This window comes from Poecilia reticulata, unplaced genomic scaffold (genome assembly GCF_904066995.2).
Source record: "Poecilia reticulata unplaced genomic scaffold, P_reticulata-male-v2 Scaffold_34, whole genome shotgun sequence".
Classification (NCBI taxonomy): domain Eukaryota; kingdom Metazoa; phylum Chordata; class Actinopteri; order Cyprinodontiformes; family Poeciliidae; genus Poecilia; species Poecilia reticulata.
Genome location: NW_027675132.1, coordinates 245,875 through 273,561, shown reverse-complemented (window position 1 = coordinate 273,561; position 27,687 = coordinate 245,875). Strand labels below are relative to the sequence as shown.

At 40.7% G+C, this 27,687-nt stretch overlaps 1 protein-coding gene, 1 long non-coding RNA gene and 1 pseudogene across 3 annotated transcripts; all 3 read left to right on the top strand.

Annotated features, from left to right (window-relative positions):
* Positions 1 to 11: 11 nt before the first annotated feature.
* On the top strand, positions 12 to 2,079 carry LOC108165955 (uncharacterized). Its single transcript, XR_001776274.2, has 2 exons — positions 12 to 1,752; positions 1,809 to 2,079. It is a non-coding gene; the product is annotated as an uncharacterized LOC108165955 (long non-coding RNA).
* Positions 2,080 to 4,342: 2,263 nt separating this feature from the next.
* Positions 4,343 to 7,026, top strand: LOC103460770 (nuclear factor 7, brain-like). The gene is made up of 2 exons (XM_081604341.1): positions 4,343 to 4,524; positions 4,596 to 7,026. The coding sequence occupies exon 2, from the start codon at positions 4,616 to 4,618 to the stop codon at positions 5,984 to 5,986; it is 1,371 nt and encodes a 456-aa protein (XP_081460467.1). The 5' UTR covers positions 4,343 to 4,524; positions 4,596 to 4,615; the 3' UTR covers positions 5,987 to 7,026.
* Positions 7,027 to 16,795: 9,769 nt separating this feature from the next.
* LOC145550336 (nuclear factor 7, brain-like) lies at positions 16,796 to 19,766 on the top strand (annotated as a pseudogene). The gene is made up of 2 exons (XR_014086242.1): positions 16,796 to 17,003; positions 17,075 to 19,766. The product of XR_014086242.1 is annotated as a nuclear factor 7, brain-like (transcript).
* The last annotated feature ends 7,921 nt before the right edge of the window (positions 19,767 to 27,687 follow it).

Below are 27,687 nucleotides of genomic sequence, written 5' to 3'. Positions count from 1 at the left end.
CTGGCAGGAGAGTAGCTGTATATGGAAAGCAATCTTCGATATATAATACTGGAAAACAGGACTAAAGTGGTAAAATATATTTGGAGTGCTTAACAGTTGAAATATATATGGAAAAAATAGAAATGTAATTGTTAGTTACATGTATTTGGTCTTTTTTAATCAGTGGTGATTTTAATATTGAATATTATATGCAGTCTGAGCTCTTTCCCTAAAATTACAAGACCTAACAGGATCACATGTAACAGCACAACATTAATAAATAAAATATTTACTGATTTAATACATAACAGTTCAATAAGTGGATTATTAGTTTATGATATTAGTGATCACTTACCTGTTTTTGTTGTTTGTGACAGCTGCTAAACCCATTTAAAAATGATTTATCTAAACAATCTAGGAATCAGCATTGAAAGAAAATTACATGGATAACGCATCATTTTCTAACTATTTTTAAATGATTATAGGACAAAAACTGCCATAACAAAGAGCAAAATATCAAGATATACCGTCAGGGGACGGCCCCATACTCACACACACATTCTGTCCATTATTGAAACTTCAGGACACAATGATTAAGTTACACCGTCAGGGGACGGCCACACACACTCACCCACATTCTGTCCAACATGCCCAAATAGGACTCAATGATATCCGATCCTTATAGAGGACACTGGTTGTTTTCCTCTCACTTAATAAATTGATTAAACAGTATTTTAGGGAATCCCCAATCATGACACTCAATACGACTTGCCAATCACGGCGTTGTTTGTTGGGCAATAGGGGATCTTGTCACATCCAGAATAAATATTTCAAGGGGTTTTTCCTCAGGACTCTGCCACCCTCATTATTTTGAGGGGATTTTATCTTTCGAGCCTCTTCAACCGTTATTTTAGACCAGCATAAATCACAATAATTTCTCAATGAGCTTCAAACAAACATCCACTGGACTCTGAAAATGAATTTATAAAAATGTGCAAAAAACCCCAACAAAAAACAGAGTTGTAGAGCATATCCTTCTTCTTGGAAGAAGGATATGCGATAATACTCTTCTGTGCACTTTGGATACATCTCTCGCTTTCTTTTGTGCCAACAGTTTTTATGATGGTAACCATGGAAACAAGGTGTTTCTGCAACAAGATGCAGCTGATTACCTCATAAAAGCTGAGATAAAATCTGAACTATGACCCCAAATATCTAGGAGGAACTGAAACAGAGGCTTCATGTAGGCAGAGCAGAGAGAGAAGGAGGAAGTTGAGTCTCTTCTGGCAAAACATAGATTTAAAGAGGAGCAGCAAAAGCTCGTCAGGTCGGTTTGTGTTGCTGAGCCCTGGCTCTCAAAGTTTGTTTTTTGCAGTGTTTCCTCACCAATGACAAGGAAACACTGGGGGCAAGGAGCAAAAAGGGCAGGTGCCCTTTTTTCTTCTCTGTTGCACATGAGAAAATATGATTGCTTTCTTTTCTTAATTATTTTGTTGTGCTTTGCATGTTTGGATTGTTTTTGTTTTTCCCTTTAACAACCCAAACGCACTGGACGGAAGGCGGCCGTTTAAGGAGGCGGAAACCCTCCTGCTCAGCTGTCAGCAGAGGCGGATTGAAGCCAGAATAAAAGGAGCCCGGATGGGAGGAGAAGAAGAGGACTGATCCTGCAAGCCACAAAGACGGATGCGCTGCCGATCAAGGGGCAGACGGAATCTCCACGCAAGGCGCAGAGCACAGAGAAGTGAACTGACGGTCCAGTGCAGAGGATGGCCCGTAAGTAGTGAGTCTTGGTGCGGGGATGCTGGCGCTTTTCTGCTTCTTTCTTTTAGCTGGTTCGGTCTGAAAGGGGCGCGGCACGCCGAAGAGCAGAACAGTGCTGGAGCGTCGCAGAGTCAGCTGGGGATCGGCAAACGGGCACATTACAGGCGGATCGCTTTCACCTGGAGCAGAGTGACAAGTGGAGCCCAACTGGTGGCCTCAGATTGGTGACTTTCTTTTCAGGACAGTTATTGAACCTTGGATTGTTAAAAAGAACAGGACTGTTTTTATTCTGTCACTATGGAAAGTGACTTTTTTTGTAATAAAACATTTTAAATGTGATCTGCTGTTTTTGGTTTTTGAGTTGTTTGCTCCCCCTTGTACCATGAACAAAGTGTGGGGCCATACTGATCACACCCCCACAAACCAAATTTGTAGCTATCATACATTCTTTTCACTTAATAAAATACAATATTTGAATCGTGGGGGCACTGATCTTAAAATTTGGGCCAATATCAATATTTGATATGAAACATTTTGGACATGTTTATCCTTTTATTTTTGCCTGAAACTGTCAAATGCCTAATACAAAACCACACAGCTGTTTTTTGGCAACATGTTAATGATTTTGGTGTCAAAAACCTTCATGTTGAGTCACAAATCAGCAGGCACTGCTGGTTACCTAGCAACCCCAGCTGAGCTCACCCTGTTGCCCAGCAACCCAACTGAAGCTCCGGCATGTTTGGTTTTACCGCTACAAAATGGCCACTGGAAAAGGTGGGACATAACTCAAGTGAGGAAACCATAAAAGTTATTTTAACATAATTCTCACAAGTGGAAACTTCAAAATAAGAGCATGAATATAAACATCTACATGTATGAAGAATTCTTAGGAGCTTATAACAAAAGCTTCAACACTGATTGTGATGGCCAAATCCATGGTCATGCTCTGAAGTTTAAAGTCAGTAACTCTTTTATGCACATTTTTTTTTGTTTCAATAATAAAACATTTATTGGTTGATTTGGATACATTTGTTTTTGTTAGCATGCACATTTAGCATATGTACTTATATCAACTTATATCAACGTATGTGCATGTGTGACTGTCCCCTGGCCATGGGAGTAGCTTCATCGTTAAGTCCTAAAGTATAATAATGAACAGAATATGTATGTGCATGTGTCGCTGTCCCCTGACAGCCATGTGTCAGGGGACACTTTACGACATTAATTCCTAAAGTGTAATAATGAACAGAATGTGTGAAACACCCATACACGCACATACATGTGCATGTGTGGCTGTCCCCTGACCATGAGTATAACTTGACCTTTGAGTCCTGAAGTGTCAATAACGGACACAATGAGTGGGTGTCTGTTCCCCGACAGTGAGTGTAACTTGATCGTTAAGTCCTAAAGTGTCAGTGTTGGACAGAATGCGTGTGTGAACTGTGATGGCCAAATCCATGGCCACACTTTGAAGTCAGAAGTTGGTAACTCTTATGCACAATTTATTTTTTTCATACAAACACAACAACACTTTAGTTTCAATAAAACATTTATTAGTGGATTTGGATACATTTGTTCTTTTTTGTTATTGTGCACATTTAATTAACGTGTATTTATATCAACTTTAAGTTTAATTTGTTTGCTTAAGACTAATTCTTTGTTTATTTTGCTGGTACTTACCTGCCTTAGAGTGGCCAGACAAAAGATGGAGGCCAAGGCTCAGCAGGCTTAAATACTGATTGGACTGCACCACTAGTTCCTGCTGGCAGGGGGAATTAGTAGTTTTTGTTCAGATAAGTTTTTTATTTAAGTAAATATTAGTATTTAAAGTTTAATATTTTTGATTTTCATTTTTGGGTCTTTAGTTTAGCCAAACTTAGCTGTACTGTTAGCTGATTTGTGTAATTTGTAATTGTTTTATGTTTAGTTACCTCTATTGTGTCTTAATTGATCTGATCAGCCGGTCTATATAAACCCCAGTGTGTCATTTCATTGTTAGATCAGTTATGTTTGTGCAGCCAGTTTGTTTACACTTTTGCCTGAGTACACTTTTGTTTCTTTGACCTCTTTTATGAGCTCAATTTATCTTAATATGAAACAACAGAGCATGTTGTATTAGAATGTCATGAACATAAAAAAAAACAGAAGATACACGAGAGGAGAGTTTGAAAGAATGAAGGAAAATGTTAATTTATTAGATATTATGAGGAAGAATTTGGATAGTAAACATATCCAAATAGTTATTACATTATTAAAGAAATGTAAATTATTTTATGGAATTTGATTAGATGTCGTGGTGTGTTTTTAAATGTGTGCATGATAAATAAATGGATAGTGTAAAAATGTTTATAAAAGTATGTATATTTATGTGTGTGGTGTGTATATTAAATTACGTATATACGTGGACATGAGGAAATGTTTATGTATATATAGTATAAATCAGACCAACACGATCTACACTCCAAACCAGCAGGCGGCGGTAATGCTACTAAACGTTTGTTGCCAACCGCCAATAAAACCAAGACAAAGAAAAAAGAAACAGCAGAAGAAGAAAAAAAAGAAGACGAAGAAGAGAAAATCCTATTGGGGCGGACTGACTCCAACAGGAACATCCGGGAAAAACCGGAAACAGTTTAGAGAGAAAAGTCGGAGGAGACGCACGTGGGATCATTTTCGGCTCGGACTGAAATCAAACTAACACTGAACAAGGAGAACAGAGAGAGAACTGAGCGACTAGAGACACAAACTGCTGGAGGACGAAACAACAAGCAAACCAAAGTAAAAGTAAGTTCAGAAAGTTTCTACAGGAGAGAAAGTGACTTCCTGGTTTAACTTTCTGTCTGTTGTGTTTTCAGCTTCACTCTGAGGAGACAAAATGGCGTCCAGATCAGACGATGATCTCTGCTGTCCGATGTGTCTGGATATATTTAAGGATCCGGTTCTTCTGTCATGTAGCCACAGCTTCTGTAAGGAGTGTCTGCAGAAATGTTGGAGAGCAAGACCTGGTCGCTCATGTCCTGTTTGTAGGAAAAGATCAGCATCAGTTGCTCCTCCCTGTAATCTGGCTCTGAAGAATCTGTGTGAGTCTTTGTTACAGCAGAGAAACCAAAAAGCTTCAGAGGATCTCTGCTCTCTGCACTCTGAGAAACTCAAACTCTTCTGTCTGGACCATCATCAGCCAGTTTGTCTCGTCTGCAGAGATTCAGATTTACACACCAACCACAGATTCAGACCCATCGATGAAGCTGCTCGGCCCCACAGGAAGAAGCTTCAGGAAACTCTGGAGCCTTTAAAGGAGAAGCTGGAGCTCAGGAAGAAAGTTCAGGAGGAGTTTGATCAGACAGCAGAACACCTGAAGGTCCAGGCCCGACACACAGAGAGGCAGATTAGGGAGCAGTTTAAGCAGCTTCATCAGTTTCTAGCAGAGGAAGAGGAGGCCAGGCTGGCTGCACTGAGGGAGGAAGAGGAGCAGAAGAGAGGGATGATGAAGGAGAAGATGGAGGCTCTGAGCAGAGAGATAGCAGCTCTTTCAGACACAGTCAGAGCCACAGAGGAGGAGCTGAGAGCTGCAGACGTCTCATTCCTGCACAACTACAAGGCTGCAGTGGAAAGAGTCCAGCGCTGCCCCCTGCTGGAGGATCCACAGCTGCCCTCAGGAGCTCTGATAGACCAGGCCAAACATCTGGGCAACCTGGCCTTCAACATCTGGAGCAACATGGAGACCATGGTGACCTACACTCCTCTGGTTCTGGACCCAAACACGGCTGGTCCACACCTCCATCTGTCTGAAGATCTGACCAGTTTGACTAGAAGTGGGAAACAGCAGCTTCCTGATAGTCCAGAGAGGTTTGGCTACTGTTCTGTTGTGAGTTCTGAAGGTTTTAACTCTGGGAATCACAGCTGGGATGTTGATGTTGGAGACAGTATATCCTGGGATCTTGGTGTGATAGAAGAGTCTGTGAAGAGGAAGCGAGTCATAGAATCTGGATTGTTTATTATATATAAAAGTTCAGCATATGCTCCATCAGCTCCTTCCACTCATATCTCAGTCCAGAACAAAGTCCAGAGGATCAGAGTGAATCTGGACTGGGACAGAGGAAAACTGTCCTTCTCTGATCTGGATACTAACACACACATACACACCTTCACACACACCTTCACTGACAGGATGTTTCCATACTTCTCTGTTTTTGGTACAGTAAAGATCCAACCGATGAAGATCTCAGTGATCAAACAGCAGCTCTGATGATCTCAGCATGAAGAACAAATTAATCATTATTGATCAGATGATTGATTGGTTTTATGGTTGATAGTTTGCCGAATTGGTGAATCTCTTATTTCTTAAAGTCAGGAAACTGGAGACGATCTGATCATCACTTTTTCATTTCTTTGTTTTCCTCTGAAATGTTTTGAACGTTTATTTTTTTCAACAACTTGATGTAAATTAATTTCTAGCTTGGTTATTGAAATCTTTCTATTTTACTTGTGAAAGATTAGAAAATGAAAACTGTCACCACACGTATCCACATAATGTATTTCCTTCCGATTGAATCATTTACATAAATGTTGTAGCCGTTTCCAACCCTGAAGATTTTTTACGTCTAAATAAATTTTATGTAAACATTTACATAAAATTCCTGGGAACAAATGGTCATTGTTCATGAAGTCAAGTTTCTTTTCATTAATGGCTTTAGATTAAACATGCAGAACTAAATGATGCATTTATGTTTCCTGTTGCTCCTTCTGATGAAAGACTTGATTTTATTGGTCAGTGAAGTTGTTTGAAGATGAGCTTCCAGATCAAAAGATCCTGTTGATGGAAATCTGAGCGTTTTACTGGTAATCTAAGATCAAAATCACATCTTAACAGGAAATCAAGTCCACCCAAGTTTTCAAAGACCAAACTAGGAATAACAAACCAAATGGAAAACACAATTTAAGCCATTTTATTTTCAACATCCCATTCATAACATCAAAATCTGCGGCGTTGCCTCCTCCATCCTGATTAAATCAGATCCTGTTTTGCAATATAATGACATTTATTTCTCCACATAAAGTTGAAATATAAAATGTTAACATTCTTAATTATTTTAATTGATAAAGGTAAAGAGTAGGCTGGATAAATAAGTCTAGAATAATTGTCCATTTTAGTTAATATTCTACAGAAAACCCAGAGATCTCTTTGCAGCCATTGATTTAAAATGAGTCGCTTGTATTAAGCTAATCAGATCGTGTTTTATCACAACGATGGCTAAATATTTCACATCTTTACACATGTTAAGGTTACATATTGATACAGTAGATCGAGCCTTCAGATCAAATAATTCACATTTATTTAAATCTAGTTTTAATCCAGAAGCCTTGGAGAACTTATTATATTTGATGCTAAAAGAATTTGGGCTTCATTTTCTAGGAACAAAGTCATATCATCAGCTAATTGACTGACTATTAACTGTTTACCCAATATGTCAAAACCAGTCACATCATTCTTAATTAAAATATTCAGAACCTCTGCAGCCAGAATAAACTACAGCAGCCCATCCCTGTTTAATTCCTCTTTCAATATTAAACCTCCTGCAGGTTCCCTGACCTAAAGAAACTCAGCTATTTATGTCAAAGTGGAGCATCTTGAACCTGCGTGAAGCTGACACCCCACCCACGTCAAAAAATCCAGCAAATAGTCTGAATGGTTAGTGCTCCGTTTGTGCAGGTTTGTGCCGTTAAAATTTTCGTTGTTGCAGTTCTGGTTTCTGAGATATTAAACATTATTTTTAGGTCATCTAGAGTTCACCATCCCCCCATATCTCTCCAAAACAAACCAAAGTGGGCTAGTTCGTTAGTGCTCCGTTTGTGCAGGTTTGTGCCGTTAAAATTTTCGTTTGTGCAGCTTTCATCTTTGAGATATTAAAAGTTATAATTTTGGCCGATTACGTCATCATCCCCCCATATCGCTAGAAAACAAACCAAAGTGGGCTAGTTCGTTAGTGCTCCGTTTGTGCAGGTTTGTGCCGTTAAAATTTTCGTTTGTGCAGCTTTCGTCTTTGAGATATTAAAAGTTATAATTTTGGCCGATGACGTCATCATCCCCCATATGCTCCAAAACAAACCAAAGTGGGCTAGTTCGTTAGTGCTCCGTTTGTGCAGGTTTGTGCCGTTTGTGCAGCTTTCATCTTTGAGATATTAAAAGTTATAATTTGGCCGATGACGTCATCATCCCCCATATGCTCCAAAACAAACCAAAGTGGGCTAGTTCGTTAGTGCTCTGTTTGTGCAGGTTTGTGCCGTTAAAATTTTCGTTTGTGCAGTTTTGGTTTCTGTGATATTAAACATTATTTTTTAGGTCATCTAGAGTTCACCATCCCCCATATCGCTCCAAAACAAACCAAAGTGGGCTAGTTCGTTAGTGCTCCGTTTGTGCAGGTTTGTGCCGTTAAAATTTTCGTTTGTGCAGCTTTCATCTTTGAGATATTAAAAGTTATAATTTTGGCCGATGACGTCATCATCCCCCATATGCTCCAAAACAAACCAAAGTGGGCTAGTTCGTTAGTGCTCTGTTTGTGCAGTTTGTGCCGTTAAAATTTTTGTTTGTGCAGCTTTCATCTTTGAGATATTAAAAGTTATAATTTGGCCGATGACGTCATCATCCCCCATATGCTCCAAAACAAACCAAAGTGGGCTAGTTCGTTAGTGCTCCGTTTGTGCAGGTTTGTGCCGTTAAAATTTTCGTTTGTGCAGTTTTGGTTTCTGAGATATTAAAAGTTATAATTTTGGCCGATGACGTCACCGTCACCCTATCATGTTCCAAATCAAACCTAAGTGTGGGCTACTTCTTGTAATTCTTCAGATTCTCAGCTGTTGTACAATGTGTACATTTTGTTTTGAACTTCAATAAAGACTTAGAACAAGAAAAAATGTGTCTCATTTCAAGAAATGTTTTAAGATAGCAATGTTTTTTCACGAACGTAGCGTTCTCTCCACAATAATTGAATCCTGCTAATAAAGGACATGCAGCCTGACCCTAACGTAATGTGTATAACCTGTTACACTGTGCTTTGATTTCGGAGGTGGTCTGAAGAATTATATTCACATTGTTGATGTACTGTCTGCTGATTATGCAGCAAACGTGTAAAAAAATTACATGAGCCTATAACGGCCAATTTGCTAGTTGCTTGAGCAAAGTTTTTGCCGAGTAAAACGGAAATGTGTCATTATTTCAAAGTTCATCCAAGTAATGTACTTAATATTTAGTAAATATATTTTCAATGCAACGACTTTCATTTCATCCAATTTCTTACATTAAATGTGTATGGGCTTCAAGGAGACATGTTTTGCGAACTTTGACATAGTTCTCACACAACTGGGATTGGCTCCACCCACACTGTAGTGAGCCTCCCCCCCGATCTTGTTTTGCAGAGCAAGTGTAATTTCAACCTCTCGTTAATATTCTAGCGGTCTCAAATCGTTTTGAATAAGTCATTTTTGGAATTTTTTCAACCCCGATTTTGATTTTTGAACAAGGTAAGTAAATTAATGCTCAACTAGCAAATTGGCCTTTATAGGTTCATGTAATTTTTTTACACGTTTGCTGCATAATCAGCAGACAGTACATCAACAATGTGAATATAATTCTTCAGACCACCTCCGAAATCAAAGCACAGTGTAACAGGTTATACACATTACGTTAGGGTCAGGCTGCATGTCCTTTATTAGCAGGATTCAATTATTGTGGAGAGAACGCTACGTTCGTGAAAAAACATTGCTATCTTAAAACATTTCTTGAAATGAGACACATTTTTTCTTGTTCTAAGTCTTTATTGAAGTTCAAAACAAAATGTACACATTGTACAACAGCTGAGAATCTGAAGAATTACAAGAAGTAGCCCACACTTAGGTTTGATTTGGAACATGATAGGGTGACGGTGACGTCATCGGCCAAAATTATAACTTTTAATATCTCAGAAACCAAAACTGCACAAACGAAAATTTTAACGGCACAAACCTGCACAAACGGAGCACTAACGAACTAGCCCACTTTGGTTTGTTTTGGAGCATATGGGGGATGATGACGTCATCGGCCAAAATTATAACTTTTAATATCTCAAAGATGAAAGCTGCACAAACAAAAATTTTAACGGTACAAACCTGCACAAACAGAGCACTAACGAACTAGCCCACTTTGGTTTGTTTTGGAGCATATGGGGGATGATGACGTCATCGGCCAAAATTATAACTTTTAATATCTCAAAGACGAAAGCTGCACAAACGAAAATTTTAACGGCACAAACCTGCACAAACGGAGCACTAAAGAACTAGCCCACTTTGGTTTGTTTTGGAGCAAAATGGGGGATGGTGAACTCTGGATGACCTAAAAAATAAATTTTAATATCTCAGAAACCAAAGCTGCACAAACGAAAATTTTAACGGCACAAACCTGCACAAACAGAGCACTAACGAACTAGCCCACTTTGGTTTGTTTTGGAGCATATGGGGGGATGATGACGTCATCGGCCAAAATTATAACTTTTAATATCTCAAAGATGAAAGCTGCACAAACAAAAATTTTAACGGCACAAACCTGCACAAACAGAGCACTAACGAACTAGCCCACTTTGGTTTGTTTTGGAGCATATGGGGGGATGATGACGTCATCGGCCAAAATTATAACTTTTAATATCTCAAAGACGAAAGCTGCACAAACGAAAATTTTAACGGCACAAACCTGCACAAACGGAGCACTAACGAACTAGCCCACTTTGGTTTGTTTTGGAGCGATATGGGGGATGGTGAACTCTAGATGACCTAAAAAATAATGTTTAATATCTCAGAAACCAAAACTGCACAAACGAAAATTTTAACGGCACAAACCTGCACAAACGGAGCACTAACAAAGTAGCCCACTTTGGTTTGTTTTGGAGCATAGGGTGATGGTGACGTCATCGGCCAAAATTATAACTTTTAATATCTCAAAGACGAAAGCTGCACAAACGAAAATTTTAACGGCACAAACCTGCACAAACAGAGCACTAACGAACTAGCCCACTTTGGTTTGTTTTCTAGCGATATGGGGGATGATGACGTAATCGGCCAAAATTATAACTTTTAATATCTCAAAGATGAAAGCTGCACAAACGAAAATTTTAACGGCACAAACCTGCACAAACGGAGCACTAACGAACTAGACCACTTTGGTTATTTTTGGAGAGGTATGGGGGATGGTGAACTCTAGATGACCTAAAAAATAATGTTTAATATCTCAGAAACCAAAACTGCACAAACGAAAATTTTAACGGCACAAACCTGCACAAACGGAGCACTAACCATTCAGACTATTTGCTGGATTTTTTGACGTGGGTGGGGTGTCAGCTTCACGCAGGTGCATCACGATGATGATGTGTAATTTTTCAACAAAATACTGCAAAGTATTAAGAATAAAGGAATATAATCAGTATAATCTAATAAATCCAGAACATGTCTAATGTTATGAATACGTCTTCCTCTTAAAAACCGAATTGTGTCTCACTAATAATCCATTTTTGAGTCTTAGTGCAATAGAACCTGAAAGTATCTTACAGTGTGTATTCAGTAATCGGCCTTAAATTGTCTTTGCCTGTTTTTGGGATCAGTGTTACCACTGCCTGTTTCATTGTCGTCATCAGTTCTTTTCTCTCAATTCATCCTTTCAGCGCTTCAAACAAACCCGACATCGTCCTATTAGTACTTATAAAAACTGACAGTAAGGCCATCTGAGCAGGGACATTTATTCAAGGCCATTTTCTTAACCGCTGCATCAAGTTTAAGCTCCGCATCACAAAGTTCTTTGTAAGTTTTGCTAATTTGCAGGATCGAATGTGGAGTAGAACTAAATAAGGATTTACAATCTTTTTCTGCAAAATGGGTTGTGTATAATTTGGAGTAGTATAAATGAGCTTCATTCTTAAATGGTTGAGGATCTTTCCTCACCATCAAGAGACTCCAGGCGTAATTTTTCTGCTGATGACTTTTTTCCAAATTGAAAAAATGAGGATAATTTTTCTCACCAGCTTCTATCCACTTTGCCTAAGATAAAACTCAGGAAGTTTAATCTTATCTAGAGGTGTTAAATCATTAGAGCTACAACAAACATGTAATTCTTTAATTAATTTACTTTCATACTCTTGTTTATTAAATATTTTACTAAATTTAATGCTATTTTCTCTCATTCTGAATTTAACAAATTCACACTTATTAATGTAACCTACAATTGAATTATCCTCTTTCGTCTCATTTACCAATTATTTTTACTTTAATGCAAAAATCTTCATTTTCTAATAATTTTGCTTTAAATTTCCAAAATCCTTTTTGACACGTTTGTGTTTTCAAAGGCCGTTTCTCAATACTCAAGAACGCAAGTATGTTCTTGAGTTCTTGGCAAGAACAGCTGAAAGTCCGTTCTTACCGGGTTCACAAGGTGTTCTTGATGACATCACACAACACCTGTAAATGTCATTAAACATTTAACACAGGATAATTCCTGTGTTAAACTGAACAATTTAAATTGGGACTGGACAATTTTATAATTGGGACAAATATTAACATATCAAATATGCATAATTAAGGAAAAGTAATTTCTAAGTAGAAACACCTTGAAATTAACGGGATTAAGTTTTTTATTACCGATTGAAAAAAGCTTAATAGAAAACAATTTATCACCTCAAATTACTTTTTCAGACTTCTGTTACCAGTGAAGCTTGAGTCTTGTTTGCCACCTTCATCAGATTATTTGCTTATAAAATATTTATCTCAAATGACAAATCATAATAGATGATGGCCAGCCTGTCATGCAGTTAACTGATTTCTTCCTTATTCCCCTTTCAGACAGTCAGAGCCACAGAGGAAAACACTGCTGGTCCATGACTCCATCTGTCTGGAGATCTGACTGGTTCGACTTATGGAGAGAAACAGCAGCTTCCTGATAATCCAGAGAGGATTGATTACTGTTCTGTTCTGAAGGTTTTAACTCAGGGAACCACAGCTGGGATGTTGATGTTAGTGACAGTTCATACTGGAAGCTTGGTGTGTTAGAAGAGTCTGTTCAGAGGAAGAGAGTCATAGAGTCTGGATTGTTTATAAATAAACGTTCAGCATCTTCTCCATCAGCTCCTTCCACTCGTCTCTCAGTCCAGAAGAATCTCCAGAGGATCAGAGTGAATCTGGACTGGGACAGAGGAAAACTGTCCTTCTCTGATCTGGATACTAACACACACATACACACCTTCACACACACCTTCACTGACAAGATGTTTCCATACTTCTCTGTTTTTGGTACAGTAAAGATCCAACCGATGAAGATCTCAGTGATCAAACAGCAGCTCTGATGATCTCAGCATGAAGAACAAATTAATCATTATTGATCAGATGATTAATTGGTTTTATGGTTGATAGTTTGCCGAGTTGGTGAATTTCTTATTTCTTAAAGTCAGGAAACTGGAGATGATCTGATCATCGTTGGAGGATCTTTATCCTTCTCACCCTGAAACAGCAAAATAAAAACAATAAAAACAGGAAAAGTTGTGAAGTTACTTGGGATTAATGGCTTCAACATTTTACTGCATCGACTGGAGAGTTGGGTCGGACTCTCCGGTCCAGTGCTCAACTGGTTTGAATCTTACATAAATAACAGAAAAATATATTTTTTTGTTGAAAATGGAACACCTCAGGGAAGCATAGCGAGTCCTTTGTTCTTTTTCTATTATGATTAATGATATGTTTGATAATTTGGAGAGTGGAATTGGCTTTTCTTTATTTGCTGATGCTGGAGCAATCTGGAAGAGGGGCACACATTTAAATTTCATTGTTAAAAAGATGCAGGAAGCAATAATATAGAAGGTTGGTCTTTTAAATGGGGATTTAAAATTTCTACAGACAAAACAAAGACTATTTTTTTACGAGAAAGTATCTGATAATTTAAAACTGCAAATATATAATCATGAGTTAGAAAGGGGATTAAATGCTTTTATGTGTTACATTTTAAACACAGAAAATTTAAATTACGGAAAAAAATTATACTGGAAATTCTGTAAAAACACAGAAAATTTCCTGGCAAACAGTTACCAGGACATTTTCTGATGTTGTTTTTCTTCCAGGATTCCCATCAAAATATTTTCCATAATTTAACAGTTTATGTCAAATTTATCAATATTTTTTCAACCCAAAACTGAAATTCTGTGTCTTTACTCTCTTTTGTAATATATTCACAAACTTTTAAAAAAACCTTGGACATTTCCAAAAACTTGTCTTCCAAACCATTGAAGTCTGTACTCTGTACCATAAATTAATTATAGTGTAAAATATATTAACATTAACATATTAAAAATATATTCTTAGCATAACTTTGAACAATTTTCAGACTTTAACAACCATTTTAAGACCATAAATTGACGTCATCTGGTCTTTACAACTAACCTTTGCTATTATACATCAAGAGTTAAACATATTCTTGAGCTTGCTAATGTTTATCTTCTGTACATCACAATTAATTTATTGCATTTTACTATACAAATTTCAACGTATAAATTAAATGTAAAGCAATCTTCTAGTCTTTAAACTCAAACTATTTTGTTAATTTCTATAAGATGGAACATACAATTGCCTTTGGAACATGAAAATCATAGTTGTAAAAAGGACCAACATACTTCAAAATAAATGCTGAAAGTCGACCACTATTTTTTAAATAAAATACAGGTATAAATATTTAGTTAAAAATCAAATGCTACATAAACAGCCTAATGCCAACGACAGTGGAAGACACTGGATTCATGAGTGTGTTCTCTCATTACCTCTAGTCGCTGTGAACATAAAACAAAACAGTCCATTTTATGTTTATGTTCTGCAAAAAAAGGTTAATCCAACTCTTAGGTCCAGTTACCAAGAGCTTGAAATGTTCTGTGACCAGTTCTTGTGCTTCGCAAAGGTTCTTGGTGCACCAGGTTTGATGAGATGATCCATCACGTTTAAACTTCAAAAGGCTCAAATTTTCCATGGATTCCCAGTCATTCAGTTCATTAAGGGACTTGAACCATCTTGGTAGGATGCAAAGCTGCTTCTTCACCTTCGTCTGTGTCGTGTCAGTCGACCTCGTTCAGGGTTTGAGCCCAGAAAATCTATAAACAAAGAGAATGGATACTCAAGTTTAACACAGAAACACTTCATGTTATAAACACACTTTTTACAAAACGCTTCTGAATTACATTACAGCAGCACATCACCTGGCTCCTCAGCCGTTGCTGTCAATCAACTTACCATTACAGGAAAACTGTTTATCCACTGTCATCGGTGTCCATGCTAACTATCCTCAACATTCATCTTTAACAATCAGGAGAGGTTCTGTTAGCTGCAGCGTAGCCAAATGCAAGAGATCAGGGAGAAGTGGGATGAGCAGCACCACAAGAGTTTGTGATTGACACCTAAAACCTGCCCCGTGGCTCTGACTGTTTGAATCCAATTAGCACTGGCTAATAGAAGAGATACATTTTTTCCACAGATTATCTCTCATGCAATATCACGACACAGTGGCAGTTTCAACATATATATAAAAAATGTATCATAAATGACATAGTGCTGCATTAGACATTATTAGAAAGACACATAAAACATTATGCCTGTTATTGTAGAAAGCACCACACACTTAATTGAAACTAAAGGTTCAACAGGTTGAGTAAAACTAAAACAAATGTACAAACCTATTTTAAAGATGTCTTGTTGCTTTCCAGGAAAAGTTCAGGAGTGTCTGGATGCAGCTGTTGAGGAGAGGAAACAAAATAACCATATAAGGAGAAAGAAATATAAACACCAACACATGCAAGTCTCACAATAATTAAATCAATCATTGGTATTTTAACAATTAAATCATTTGTTCTGACAAATTTAACTAACAGTTTATCCACCTAATCTAATCTCAACACGCCTGATTAGATCACCGAACATGCAGCAAGTTTAACGCTGACTGAAACACGAGCCCCAGTCTAACCGTCGACCCCTGGTCTAATGGCCGCTCCCAAGTTTACGTCCGTCGGTGGTTCGACCCCCCATGTCCCCCACCCGCGACATTTCCCATATTCTAAAACCCCAAACTTGACATGGAAAGTATATTTACCGAAGTTAAATGGCCACCTGCTTTTATGTTAACAACCGGGACGTCAAATCATGTTTAGCAAACAACCAAACCGCAGCTTGACATTTTTAAAAAGCAGGATTGAGACATAAGTAGCATGACGCCATTAACGGTTAGCTTTCACGCGCCCCGTTCAGTTTGACTTGGAAAAAAAATGGCCGGTACTTTGAGTTTGGTAAAATACATGAATAGTAATACAACAATCACCGCGTTTTACTTTTATAATACACAAGCAAACACAGCATTTTAATAAAATATACCGTTTTTGTAAAAAAATAAAGACGGCAAAATAGTTTGTAAATTTAGACTGTGCCGCATTATTCACAGAAAAGAATGTGTTTTTATTTATTTTACTATACCAGGAGGTGCCAGAAAGGTAACTCTTGAAATGCCGTCTGACCAGATTTCGCGCTTCGTGAAGGTTCTTGTTCCCATGATGCAATGCGTAAAATTTAAAATACAGTACAAATACCTGTTAAAACTAAAAACGGAAAAATTCCTTCTCATTTCTACTGTACATTTACCCGTTTTTTTACAGTGAGGGTTAAATAGTTCATTATTTAAAATGGGGAAAACATCCAACAGGAAATTCTGATTGTTGTCTTCAAGAAGAGACAATAAAACATGTTTTGTTCTGCTCTACATATTCTGTTGAGAGAAGGAAATTAGAATGTTGATTTATAGGAAATAAATGACAGTTAAATATACAAGATATTTTGGACAAAATTCCTTACTGATGAATTTTTTAAATTAATAAATTACCTTAGGAAAACCAAAATGATAGGATATAAGTGTTATAAATTGTTTTATGTATTTATTTTCTTTTGTGGGAGATTATATATGTTGCATCCCGATCCACACTCCATTCCTGTAGATGGCGGTAATACACATCAATACGAAGAAGAAAATCCTCTTGGGGCGGAGTGACTACAACAGGAACATCCGGGAAAAACCGGAAACAGTTCAGAGAGAAAAGTCGGAGGAGACGCACGTGGGATCATTTTCGGCTCGGACTGAAATCAAACTAACACTGAACAAGGAGAACAGAGAGAGAACTGAGCGACTAGAGACACAAACTGCTGGAGGACGAAACAACAAGCAAACCAAAGTAAAAGTAAGTTCAGAAAGTTTCTACAGGAGAGAAAGTGACTTCCTGGTTTAACTTTCTGTCTGTTGTGTTTTCAGCTTCACTCTGAGGAGACAAAATGGCGTCCAGATCAGACGATGATCTCTGCTGTCCGATGTGTCTGGATATATTTAAGGATCCGGTTCTTCTGTCATGTAGCCACAGCTTCTGTAAGGAATGTCTGCAGAAATGTTGGAGAGCAAGACCTGGTCGCTCATGTCCTGTTTGTAGGAAAAGATCAGCATCAGTTGCTCCTCCCTGTAATCTGGCTCTGAAGAATCTGTGTGAGTCTTTGTTACAGCAGAGAAACCAAACAGCTTCAGAGGATCTCTGCTCTCTGCACTCTGAGAAACTCAAACTCTTCTGTCTGGACCATCATCAGCCAGTTTGTCTCGTCTGCAGAGATTCAGATTTACACACCAACCACAGATTCAGACCCATCGATGAAGCTGCTCGGCCCCGCAGGAAGAAGCTTCAGGAAACTCTGGAGCCTTTAAAGGAGAAGCTGGAGCTCAGGAAGAAAGTTCAGGAGGAGTTTGATCAGACAGCAGAACACCTGAAGGTCCAGGCCCGACACACAGAGAGGCAGATTAGGGAGCAGTTTAAGCAGCTTCATCAGTTTCTAGCAGAGGAAGAGGAGGCCAGGCTGGCTGCACTGAGGAGGAAGAGGAGCAGAAGAGAGGGATGATGAAGGAGAAGATGGAGGCTCTGAGCAGAGAGATAGCAGCTCTTTCAGACACAGTCAGAGCCACAGAGGAGGAGCTGAGAGCTGCAGACGTCTCATTCCTGCACAACTACAAGGCTGCAGTGGAAAGAGTCCAGCGCTGCCCCCTGCTGGAGGATCCACAGCTGCCCTCAGGAGCTCTGATAGACCAGGCCAAACATCTGGGCAACCTGGCCTTCAACATCTGGAGCAACATGGAGACCATGGTGACCTACACTCCTCTGGTTCTGGACCCAAACACGGCTTATCTAAAATCCCATCTGTCTGAAGATCTGACCAGTTCGACTTTTGGAGAGGAACAGCAGCTTCCTGATAATCCAGAGAGATTTGATTGTTATTGCTTCTCTGCTCTGAGTTCTGAGGGTTTTAACTCAGGGAACCACAGCTGGGATGTTGATGTTGGAGACAGTTCATACTGGGGCCTTGGTGTGATAGAAGAGTCTCTAGAGAGGAAGGGAAACATAGAGTCTGGATTGTTGGATTTATTTAACTCTTCAGGTCAACTCTTTGCATGTTCTCCTCCAGCTCCTTCCACTCGTCTCTCAGTCCAGAACAAAGTCCAGAGGATCAGAGTGAATCTGGACTGGGACAGAGGAAAACTGTCCTTCTCTGATCTGGACACTAACACACACATACACACCTTCACACACACCTTCACTCACAAGATGTTTCCATACTTCGGTACGACTAAAACACTAAAGATCCTACCGATGAAGATCTCAGTGATCAAACAGCAGCTCTGATGATCTCAGCATGAAGAACAAATTAATCATTATTGATCAGATGATTGATTGGTTTTATGATTAATAGTTTCCTGGTTTGGTGAATTTATTGTTTTTACTTTTAAAGTCAGGAAACTGGAGACGATCTGATCATCTGTGTTCTTCACATCTTTCTTTAGACAAAAATCAAAATATATAAATACAACAATTTATTATTCATGAAAGTTTCTGATTTCAGCATCTGGACATTAAAAAATAATGAATTTTCTTTAGTTTTAAGCTTTATTGTTTGTACAAAATGAGCCGTTTCTGATCCAAACTTGAAGTAATTTTGTGTTTTTGTTCATTTTGTAAGAATTTCATGTAACAAATATATCAGCTGCTTCATGGGAACAAATGATTATTGATCCATCCATCCATCTTTTCCAGGCTTCGTATTGAAAATAATTCACTGTAAACTTGTTTTTATTCTCCCAGGTTTGTTTTCAGACTTTTGGCCCAAAAGTTGATATAAATCAGAATTTCAGTTCAGAGAGAAAAAAATAACCAAATGTTTTGTTTCTTTTCCCTCCATTTAACAGTAAAAACAAGCTGCCAGGTTACAAACAGCAGGGCTGGATTTAAACTGAATTATGTTTTTATAAGTTCATCCAGTTTGAACCAGATTCAGAAAAGAAAAAGAAAATTTAAGCTGATTAACACCTTATTGTTTCTGATTCTCAGTATCTGAAACATCATGTAAAATCTGAGCGTTTCTGGTTGAAGATAAGTGGTAAAACATTCAAATGCTTCCAGTCTGGAGATAAGTTGATTGAATCAACGAGTTTCTCCTTCTGCTCCTGTAATAGAACATTTCGTTTTCAGTCTTACTTCATTTTTGAAGGAGCTGATACATTTCCTTAAGTTACTTATGGATTATATCTGCTTTGGTTTTGTATTTCTGCAAGATGTGTTTGTCCATTAAATAAGTTTGCAGATGTTTACGCAGCTGAGATAGACCTGAAGACATCTTGGGTAAAAAGCTTGATCTGATTATTGTGGAATGTAGATTGTACCTTGTTTGACCTGAACCCATGACTAACTGACAAAGAAGAATTGGACGTTTCTCCTGAAATCCTTATCGGTTCTCTTTGCTGCCATAAAATCATCTCCTCCAAGAGGTGAGAGATAGTTCATGAGGTGGGGTCAGGGTGTCTCTGTGGCCATCTGGTAATGGAGATGAGATCAGACTTTGGGAGGGTCTCTGTCTTGCTGTGACTCTATAACGATGTGATGTGTGTCGCTCAGGGCTCTTCTACTGACTGCGCTCAGTGAGACGGGTCTTTGAACGGTTTTGCCTTCGAATAAAGAAACTTGAAGACAAAAAGTTTAATCGTTCTCTTACTATTGAAACAGCTTCTCATTCCTTGATAATGAAATTTCCGTAACATTCCGAATCTGTTGAGTTCAAGAAGCTCAAATCTTTAATCATCTGGGGTTCTGACTCCGTCACTCTGACTGAAATACAGAAACGGCAGAGAAATAATTGGTAAGAAGCAACAACACAGATTCTGATCAACATGAATGTCCAGATAAATAAAGATATTTAGCTGTGAAGAAGCCGCCAGCATGTAGATAAATGTGTTAAAAGCAGGTTGAGCTCAACCTGCGTCTCAATCAGAAACCCTCAGATTACCCTGTGTTGCCCTGCGACAGACTGGCGACCTGTCCAGGTGACCCCGCCTCTCGCCCAGAACGTTAGCTGGAGAGGCACCAGCACCTCCTGACCCCACTGAGGGACAAGGGTGCAAGAAAATGGATGGATGGATGGAGTTGAACCACCTGGATCTGAAGTCATGTAGTAAAGTTGATTGTTGTATCGAAGGAGATGCTTCAGGGTTACTAATTTAATCCAAAGTGAAATCCAGGCCGTAAACTTTAATATTTATAAATGCTGAGGTCTGGTTTCAGAATTATCACAATGTCAAAATCTGTACATGGTGAGATTATTACTCCTGGATATGGACAGTTTAAGATTTCATTACTTAAAAAAAAATTCCCTTTTGGGATTTCAAACTTTTGTACTTTAAATGTATTATTTCTATAGATCTACAACACAAGCTGTTCATTTCAACAGGGGAACCAGAAATGTTCAGAACAGGACGATGCTTCAGATTGAGAGGAAATCTGGATTCAAATTACACAATTATGACTTTATTATGCAGCATTTCATTACAAAAACACAAATAAGCAGAGAGGTGAATGACTAGATGTTAGCAGGGATGAATGCTAAGACAGAAGTCGGATCAGTTTGTGATGAAACCTGATGGAGGACGAGGCTGTGGGAGCAGAAAGCGATCGATCAGGTGTGGAGTCTGTGGCTGACATGATGATCCCACCTTGGACAGACGGTGATAAAATCAGTTGATCTCTTCATCGTTTAGCGTTTGGCTTCATGTGTCGGATAACCTGAGGCCTCCTGCAGCGCTGCATTTAGCAACATCATCAAACGGCTGGAATGGTGAAACGAGCTCAACGAGGCTTCAGAACCAAAACTTAGAAATGTATAAAATCCTGAAACAATCGGATTCCGGGGGTGGGAATTAGCACCCGCTACTGGCCAAATGCGGGTACAAGTGTTAAGTAAATTGCAGCAACGCATCCATCACTGTGGCGGGTTGACAATTTGAACAGGAAAAACAAAAAACTCCATTCAGTTTGGACTTTTGTGGGCCCTAAGATGTCATAATTTAACAAAAAAAGTACATTAAATACAATTTTTATTGACCACGACAGCCCATTGGTTGATTTTATTGACGGACATAGGGCTTATCCAATGAAATCTCTTGGTTCTCCTTGGCCCCGCCCCTCCGAGGTTAAAAATAGAGCCATTTCAGCTAACGGCTAGCTGCTAACCGGAGTCCGAGAAAAGTGAGCGGATACGAGACAGAGCGGGTCAGAAAAACTACCTACGATAATGTTACACGTCTCAGCTGGACAATTATAACAATTATGTTTTTTTTTCTTCTGATGTCTCTCCGCTTCTCCTGACGAACAGTGTCAGTAAAAAAAAACGGGCCGCCATCTTCTTTCCCAAACTCTATTACAAATTCTTGAACATTTCTTAGTGCAATCATGTTCTAGTTGTTCTCAAACAACCACATATCCTCCACCTCAGTGAAGAGCATCAGCTCCCACCAACTGCGACAGCATCAAAAGGCCAAATCAAAACAATTCACCGATTAATGTAAAGCTCACAGATTCACATAAATAAAAACACCCATTTATCAAATGCAGCTACATTTTAAGGGCTCTAATTTCTTTTAGTTGAAATAATTATGTTCTTGGTTAAATAATTTAACATGGTGATCAAATACACATACACACAGATCAAGTTACCAATAAATATATAAATAATAAATAAATAAATAAATGATTCATAGTCTGTCACAGTTTTTCCTGAAATCCTCAGAGATTTGAGGGACAAAGTTTTTGACTTGGTCCAGCAGAAAGTCGCAGGCTGGGGTTGAGAAAGAAGAGCAATAAAGGTTTTGATAAAAGTTGCTAATTTATTTTGCAATTAGAATCTGGTCCGTACATTCGTTGTTGTTAATAAGAAGGGATTGAATGTGATTTTTAACTTGCCTCCTCTTTTCCAGTCTACATAAGTATTAGCTATTTTTCTCCCCTTCTTAAATCCATTTAGCTCTGGATCTGACAAAAGCTCCCTGGGTCTTTGTTTCATGGATTGAGTCTAATTTAGCTTGTAGGGTCAGGAGGTCATTTTTGTCTGCATCAGTCAACATCTGTTTAACACATTATTATGTTCAGAACAGGACGATGCTTCAGATTGAGAGGAAAGCTGGATTCAAATTACACAATTATGACTTTATTATGCAGCATTTCATTACAAAAACACCAATAAGCAGAGAGGTGAATGATTAGCTCTTTTACTAACCTTACTTCTTCCAGGTCATTGTTTCTTTTTAGGTTTTTGCTAAAGGAGATATATTTTAGGTATTCCCATTTTTTGGTGTAGGTTATTATTGAATCGTCTAACAGAATCTTTTTTACTAGTTCTTTGATTTCCTTGCAATACAGCTCATATTTTAAGAGATTTGCATTAAACTTCCAATGTCTCAAACTCTCAGGAAGAGGAATAATTAATACATTTATGCTGCAGTGATCCGTCAGAGGAGTTGGAGACATATTACAATCTGATGTTAGTTTGAGAATATCATCTGTTCATAGCCAAAAGTCTATTCTTGATCTGCTTGATGCGTCTGATTTAACCAAGATAATTGTTTTTCATTAACATGTTTGTCTCTCCATAAGTCAATAAGTCCCAAGTTGTTACAAAAATCAGACAAGATCCGGTTTGGATGGGCATCTATCAAGAGCTTCGTCCACAACCATATTCCAATCTCCACCTAATAAAACATAAAACATATTTAGTAGAAAATGTTGTTGTTCAACATTTACTTCAATAATTGTAAGAAGCTCTTTATTTTTGGAAATATTACAGTAACCATAAATATTAGCTAGAATTATTAATGAGTCCTCAATATGTAGTATGGAAAGAGACCAATGGCCGTCACTGTCATGTTTTGTATGAATTATTTTCCCTGGAAAGTTATTCAATAATGTAGCCACACCTGCTGATTTTGTTGTTCCATGTGAATAAATAATCTGATCTCCCCACTGATTAGACCAAAATTTCTCACCAGAGTCCGTTGAATGGGTTTCTTGAAGAAGAATACAACATGGATTATTTTTTTCTACAATACATAAACATTGCCTTCCTTTTGACATTTTCTCTAAAGCCCTTTACATTTAGATTAGTTTTTAAACCTAAGATTAGTTTTTAAAGACATAAAATTGATTAAAAAAATAATAATTAGTTTAAAGACACAAACCTTAATATTGAATGTTTTGTTAAGATATAACGAACTAAAGGCAAGCTCCTGGAAAGTCAAAGGATGACCTTTACATTATAACTTGGAAAAATGAACTTTGCATCCACAGCCTTTCCTACACATAACTTAAAACTACTCCTTTTTCATGTGAGCAAAAATAGAAAACCTCTGGAGCGCAAGTCAGAGTCTTACTATGACAAGCAGATATAATTCAATATTAAAAGAGGAAACAGTCCTCTCCTTGGGCTGCCACCTTATCGTGGTGGAGGGGTTTGAGTGTCCCAATGATCCTAGGAGCTATGCTGTCTGGGGCTTTATGCCCCTGGTAGGGTCACCCAAGGCAGACAGGTCCTAGGTGAGGAACCAGACAAAGTGCAGCCCGAAGACCCCTATGATGAATACGAACTTTGGACTGCGTTTTCCCTCGCCCGGACGCGGGTCACCGGGGCCCCACTCTGGAGCCAGGCCTGGAGGTGGGGCACGATGGCGAGCGCCTGGTGGCCGGGCTTTTACCCACGGAGCCCGGCCGGGCTCAGCCCGAAGAGGAGACGTGGGTCCCCCTTCCGATGGGCTCACCACCTGTCAGAGGGGCCAAAGGGGTCGGGTGCATTGTGCTATGGGCAGCAGCCAAGGGAGGGGACCCTGGCGGTCTGATCCTCGGCTGCAGAAGCTGGCTCTCGGGACGTGGAACGTCACCTCTCTGGTGGGGAAGGAGCCGGAGCTAGTGTGCGAGGCTGAGAGGTTCCGGCTAGAAATAGTCGGCCTCACCTCGACGCATGGCTCTGGTTCTGGAACCAGTCTCCTTGAGAGGGGCTGGACGTACTTCCACTCTGGAGTTGCCCACGGTGAGAGGCGCCGGGCTGGAGTGGGCATACTTGTTGCCCCCCATTTGGGCGCCTGTACGTTGGGGTTCACCCCGGTGAACGAGAGGGTGGCCTCCCTCCGCCTACGGGTGGGGGGACGGGTTCTGACTGTTGTTTGTGCTTACGGGCCGAACGGCAGTTCAGATTACCCACCCTTCTTGGAGTCCTTAGAGGGGGTACTGGAGAGTGCCCCTCCTGGGGACTCCCTTGTTCTACTGGGAGACTTCAACGCTCACGTGGGCAATGACAGTGAGACCTGGAGAGGCGTGGTTGGGAGGAACGGCCCCCCCGATCTGAACCCAAGCGGTGTTCTGTTGTTGGACTTCTGTGCTCGTCACGGATTGTCCATCACGAACACCATGTTCAGGCATAAGGGCGTCCATATGTGCACTTGGCACCAGGACGCCCTAGGCCGCAGTTCGATGATTGACTTTGTCGTCTCATCGGATTTGCGGCCGTATGTCTTGGACACTCGGGTGAAGAGAGGTGCGGAGCTGTCCACTGACCACTACCTGGTGACGAGTTGGCTCCGGTGGTGGGGGAGGAAGCCGGTCAGACCTGGCAGGCCCAAACGTGTAGTGAGGGTCTGCTGGGAACGTCTGGCGGAGTCCCCTGTGAGACGGAGCTTCAACTCTCATCTCCGGCAGAACTTCGAACACGTTCCGGGGGAGGTGGGGGACATTGAGTCTGAGTGGACCATGTTCCGTACCTCCATTGCCGAGGCGGCCTATCGGAGCTGCGGCCGCAAGGTCGTTGGTGCCTGTCGCGGCGGCAACCCTCGAACCCGTTGGTGGACACCTTCGGTGAGGGATGCTGTCAAGCTGAAGAAGGAGTCCTACCGGGCCTTTTTGGCCTGTGGGACTCCAGAAGCAGCTGATAGGTACCGGCGGGCGAAACGGCATGCGGCTCGGGTTGTCGCTGAGGCAAAAACTCGGGCGTGGGAGGAGTTTGGAGAGGCCATGGAGACAGACTTCCGTACGGCTTCGAGGCGATTCTGGTCCACCCTCCGGCGTCTCAGGAGGGGGAAGCAGTGCAGCACCAACACTGTTTATAGTGGGGATGGTGTGCTGCTGACCTCAACTCGGGACGTTGTGGGCCGGTGGGCGGAATACTTCGAAGACCTCCTCAATCCCACCAACATGCCTTCTGTTGAGGAAGCTGAGCATGGGGACTCTGGGCTGGGCTCTCCAATCTCTGGGGACGAGGTCGCCGAGGTGGTCAAAAAGCTCCTCGGTGGCAGGGCCCCGGGGGTGGATGAGATCCGCCCGGAGTTCCTTAAGGCTCTGGATGTTGCGGGGTTGTGTTGGCTGGTGGTCCCCCTGTTTAAAAAGGGGGACCGGAGGGTGTGCTCCAATTACAGGGGGATCACACTCTTAAGCCTCCCTGGTAAGGTCTATTCAGGGGTCCTGGAGAGGAGGGTCCGTCGGATAGTCGAACCTCGGATTCAGGAAGAGCAGTGTGGTTTTCGTCCTGGTCGTGGAACACTGGACCAGCTCTACACCCTCAGCGGGGTCCTGGAGGGTGCATGGGAGTTCGCCCAACCAGTCTACATGTGTTTTGTGGACTTGGAGAAGGCGTTCGACCGTGTCCCTCGGGGGCCCTGTGGGGGGTACTCCGGGAGTATGGGGTACCGGGCCCTTTGATACGGGCTGTCAGGTCCCTGTATGACCGGTGTCAGAGTCTGGTCCGCATTGCCGGCAGTAAGTCGGGCTCGTTTCCGGTGAGAGTTGGACTCCGCCAAGGCTGCCCTTTGTCACCGATTCTGTTCATTACTTTTATGGACAGAATTTCTAGGCGCAGCCGAGGTGTTGAGGGGATCCGTTTTGGTGGCCTTAGGATCGCATCTCTGCTTTTTGCGGATGATGTGGTCCTGTTGGCTTCATCGGAACGTGATCTGCAGCTCTCACTGGAGCGGTTCGCAGCCGAGTGTGAAGCGGCCGGGATGAGGCTCAGTGCCTCCAAATCCGAGGCCATGGTCTTGAGCCGGAAAAGGGTAGAGTGCCTTCTCCGTGTCAGGGGGTTCGTCCTGCCTCAAGTGGAGGAGTTTAAGTATCTGGGGATCTTGTTCACGAATGAGGGAAGAAGGGAGCGGGAGATCGACAGGCGGATTGGGGCAGCGTCTACTGTGAAGCGGGCGCTGTACCGGTCCGTCGTGGTGAAGAGAGAGCTGAGCCAAAAAGCGAAGCTCTCGATTTACCGGTCGATCTACGTTCCCACCCTCATCTATGGTCATGAGCTTTGGGTCATGACCGAAAGAACGAGATCACGGGTACAAGCGGCCGAAATGAGTTTCCTCCGCAGGGTGGCTGGGCTCTCCCTTAGAGATAGGGTGAGAAGCTCGGTCATCCGGGAGGGACTCGGAGTAGAGCCGCTGCTCCTCCACGTCGAGAGGAGCCAGTTGAGGTGGCTCGGGCATCTGGTAAGGATGCCTCCTGGACGCCTCCCTGGTGAGGTGTTCCGGGCACGTCCCACCGGGAGGAGGCCTCGGGGAAGACCCAGGACACGCTGGAGGGATTACGTCTCTCGGCTGGCCTGGGAACGCCTTGGGATTCCCCCGGAGGAGCTGGAAGAAGTGGCTGGGGAGAGGGAAGTCTGGGCCTCCCTTCTGAAGCTGCTGCCCCCGCGACCCGACCCCGGATAAGCGGAAGAAAATGGATGGATGGATGGATGGATGGATGGATGGATGGATGGATGGATGGAAACAGTGCTGCTTTTTTAACCCTGTGATAGGAGGATGCAGTAAAGAGAGAGTAATCTATGGTCTCAGAAAGGAGATGAAGCCTTGATCACTGCGATGTGACCTCTGTAAACGGCCACCTTACCCTGGGATCTGGCTTTTGTAATCTTAGGCCACAGTTCTTCTCTCGCCAGCCGGTCTTCCTTAATAAAATCTTGAGCAAAACGCAAATCTTGTTCTTTGCTGAATCCTTCGTCACTTTCCAGACTGTCTCTCGATGGCACAAAACACAAAACACAAAAACTGAAGGCCAGAAAAGTATCATTTTTTGTTTAAAAAAACAACAGTATATCCCATTATGAACTAAACCCTTTCCTAACAGATTTTATCTAAATATTTTCAAGATAAAGGGCGGACATGTTTGTTTGGGTTAGCAGAGGGACGTTCAGATCATGAACACTGCGATGTAAACATCCCTGAAGTTTGGTAGACAGTATTTTACCAACTCTCTGTGTTTTATTTGAATATTATTCATTTTCCGAACATGTTTAGTTTAGTGCGATTTTAACCAGGACCGATTAGATCTGGACACTTGTATCTTTTTGTGATAATTTCATACTTTTATAGGCAGGCTTTCATGAAGGGAAAAAACTTCAATTAAAAAAGAAACTAACAATAGAGATGTTTGATGTGCAAAATACAGGAACAAAAGAATAAAAGCTACTTGTTAGAGATTTTTGGTATTATCATTTTGTTATTACTTTAGTTCATATTCAGTCTAATGTTCAACA

Bases quoted from the DNA above. Each gene is read 5' to 3' on its own strand.
- LOC103460770 (XM_081604341.1), top strand. From the start codon at position 4,616: ATGGCGTCCAGATCAGACGATGATCTCTGCTGTCCGATGTGTCTGGAT.